At 39.6% G+C, this 3282-nt stretch overlaps 1 protein-coding gene across 1 annotated transcript; it reads left to right on the top strand.

Annotated features, from left to right (window-relative positions):
- Window positions 1–203: 203 nt before the first annotated feature.
- On the top strand, window positions 204–2770 carry LOC104954072 (NAD-dependent protein deacylase sirtuin-5, mitochondrial-like; the record flags this gene model as incomplete). The annotated part of the gene is made up of 4 exons (XM_010781126.1): window positions 204–315; window positions 1472–1573; window positions 1991–2124; window positions 2545–2770. Coding segments are annotated over exons 2-4 (457 nt in total), but the record flags the coding sequence as incomplete, so codon positions are not given.
- Between the last annotated feature and the right edge of the window lie 512 nt (window positions 2771–3282).

Raw genomic sequence — 3282 nt, 5'->3', positions numbered from 1 at the left:
AAAAGCAAAACATTTGCAGTAAGGCAGTCTACAAACACAATACGACTCCTATGGTGAAGCATAAAGTGCTGCTCTTTTTTTATTTTGGGATGAATGAATCATCCTGAATGAATCACACTTACAGCAGTCCACCACCAGATGGCTCTCCTCAACTAAACATTTTTGTCAGTAAACATTTTTTTTTTCAGAGTGCGATTTACGACAGTGTGGTACGTTTACGGCGCCTCGTACTTGCAGTGATAGAGCTAAACCATGAGGTAAACAAGCAAACTGCTTGACTTTCTGCTCCTAAAAGTAGGAATATCATTTAGCGAGGTAAGTAAATTAAAGTTTATTTATCAGTGCTGTTTCAGCGTAGTAAACGCTACCTGTAAATACCATGCAGTCTGGTGTAAATACACACGTTTGGATGTGCACGTTAGTTCCTGTTTTTATGACGAAGAGAGCGACAGGATTATATCCCAAACTAACTTCTCGACGTTTTGTTAACGCAGTACATTTGTGAAGGACTGTGCAACAGGTAATACAACGTTAAACAACTGTACGCGTACTCCCAGCGTGCGAGAGTTAAAAAGGCTGGGAGGAAAAAGGTTTAAAGAAGTTTAAAGTCCGTTTAAAAATGGCCAATAAACTGAAACAGTGGACGCAGCTGTAACTATGGAAATCTACAGTATGGCAACGGTTCTTTGAGTTGTGGTGAATTGTAGTCTTTTATACATGAGGGCTGGGCCTCTTGTAAAACCTGTTTCGACACAGTTGACTTGAATGTTCAGTCTTGTAGGGCTCGCCCGTTTCTATGTGTGTATTGATAGTTTGTCGAAGCAGGCCGTTTACCCTTACCTGTCTATTATTTTTACATGTATTTGTATGCACATTCCTTCTTATCATTACCAACAAGTAGGTGTGTTGCAATTGCCTGGTACAAGTCAAGAGTGTCATTGCTCTGACTTGCACAAGCACAAGAATGCAGGCATACCTGCCATATCTTTTTATGATTTTGTTTTGCTATGTTATATAAAGGGAGGCAGTTGCACATCCGTAGGCTCAATTATTCCGAATTTACTTTATATATGAAGTATAACCCTCAGTTATGATGAAAACTTTTCACACACAGCATCACATATACAATATGATTTTTCCTACTCTTCATTGCAGCTTTTATCCTTATGGCTGAACTATTACAGCAAATGTTGATATTTTAGATGAATTTAGCATTTATTTTGTCTGCATTAAGTTACATATTGTGTATCTTTGGAAACGTTGGGATGTCTGTTAAGATTATCTGTGATGTTCTGTTGGTTTGAAAGCTTGGCTGCACAAAATAAGGTTTTAAAGAAAATGTAAGTTCCATATTTCTCAAGTCATAATGCATGAAATATAAAGAGAACATCTGCAGGACATGCTTTAAATGAATCAACAAGTTGTTTTTGTGTTATTTTTCATGTGTTCTTCTGGTCTTCTTGGACAACAGTGACAATGCTACTCCAGAATCGAGCTGTGATTGCCCTTGGTCTTCGCATTTCCACAAATGTGCTGAAAGGACCTTTGATGGACACAGCAAGACCCAACTCAGGTAAAATGATAAAGGTTAGGCTTAATGAGGTTTTAGGTTTGTTGGCTGCTGTGTCAGATGAATATTGGTCCTTCCTTTAACATTAATTATCAGCCAATCAGGTCATCCTTCCTGACAAGCTCTGTGCATCAGAACTTTATTCAGAAAAATGTTTGAATTCAGTGTTTTTAGTAATGTTTTGCAACAAGTTACAGACACATAGTTGTACAATTGCATAGCCAACAGGACATCTTTCTCAAATCAATCTTTCCCCTCTCTACTTATGCAAAGTCTGTTGCAGAGACACCAAATGTATAACATATTGTAATATTAGCAATTATAATAATACTTAGGCCAACTCCTATAAGTAAGATGAAGAAAATATGTATAATGACACATAGAAGTCTTTATATCTTGCTCTTCTTTTTATTTTCCCAGACATGTCTGAATTCCGCAAGGTTTTTTCCAAAGCCAAGCACATAGCAATCATCACAGGGGCAGGTGTGAGTGCAGAGAGTGGAGTACCAACCTTCAGAGGAGAACATGAGAAGTGGAGGAAGTGGCAATCTCAGGTAATTTTCTTAAAAGCAAAACACACTTCTTTTTTTGTGGTCTTTTTATATAGGTCAAACTTTTGTGTTTGGTCTGATTTCCAGCTGCGGTTCACACTTGTTGAGTGGGTGTATTTAATGCTTACATAATACATCTTCACAGCTCAGTGGATTTATCTTGGAAGCAACAGCCAAGAGGAATGGTGTTTGTTGCATAATCTGGATACATGTTGTGGGCTACATGGAGATTTACCTTCAGGAAAGAATAAAAAAAATAGTCTTTCATAAAAAAAGATGATATTCTCCCCTTTTTAATCGAGGTGTTAAACCTAATCTTTGCCTTTCATTATCTGTCAAATCCTTGCCTCTGAATACAACAGGTTTGACCTTGTTAGCATTTGAGTTTTGAGTTACAACATGCTTCTGTTTATGTATGCACAGGACCTGGCGTCCCCAGAGGCCTTCTCTCGAACACCGTCCCGTGTCTGGGAGTTTTACCATTACAGGAGAGAGCTGGCTTTGAACAGGAAGCCCAGTGCTGCCCATCTGGCTATAGCCGAGTGTGAGGCCCGGCTGAAGAAGCAGGGGCGCTCGGTGGTGGTCATCACCCAGTGCACCGACGACCTGCACCGACAGGCCGGGTCCAAACATCTGCTCAAGATTCATGGTGAGTTTGGCCAGAACTACACGCCACCATGCATTTCACTAAAGACCTGGGGCCGTATTCACAAAGGATTTTAGGGCTAAAAGTAGCTCCTAACTGGCGAATTTAGGAGAAACTCCTAAGCATAATGGGCGCGTCAGTCTTAAATTTAGGACTCCTAATTTTATTCACTAAGAGCAATTCACAAAGTATTTTAAGGCCTAAAAGTAGCACCTAAGTCTGGGAGAGCTTAAAAGTCCTCGAGAGGACTCCTAACTCAGTAAGACCTATTCACAAAGAATCTGAAAATGGCTGAGACGAAATGTTTTGGAGACAATGGAAGACTGTGAATTGATCAAGAGATATAGGCTAAATTGTGAGGGTATCAAACTTGTTGTGGAATTAGTGCGGGATGCAATAACATCCCCGACTAACAGGAATAACCCGATTAGTCCGGAAATAAAATGTTTGGCAACACTACGATATTTAGCAACAGGGAAAATGCAACTTTGCAATGCCGAGGATTTAGGAATATC

Source organism: Notothenia coriiceps, unplaced genomic scaffold (assembly GCF_000735185.1).
Source record: "Notothenia coriiceps isolate Sejong01 unplaced genomic scaffold, NC01 NC01_scaffold00022765, whole genome shotgun sequence".
NCBI classification, from domain to species: Eukaryota; Metazoa; Chordata; class Actinopteri; order Perciformes; family Nototheniidae; genus Notothenia; species Notothenia coriiceps.
The sequence above is the reverse complement of the archived record's forward strand: the minus strand, read 5'-3'. Positions and strand labels throughout refer to the sequence as shown.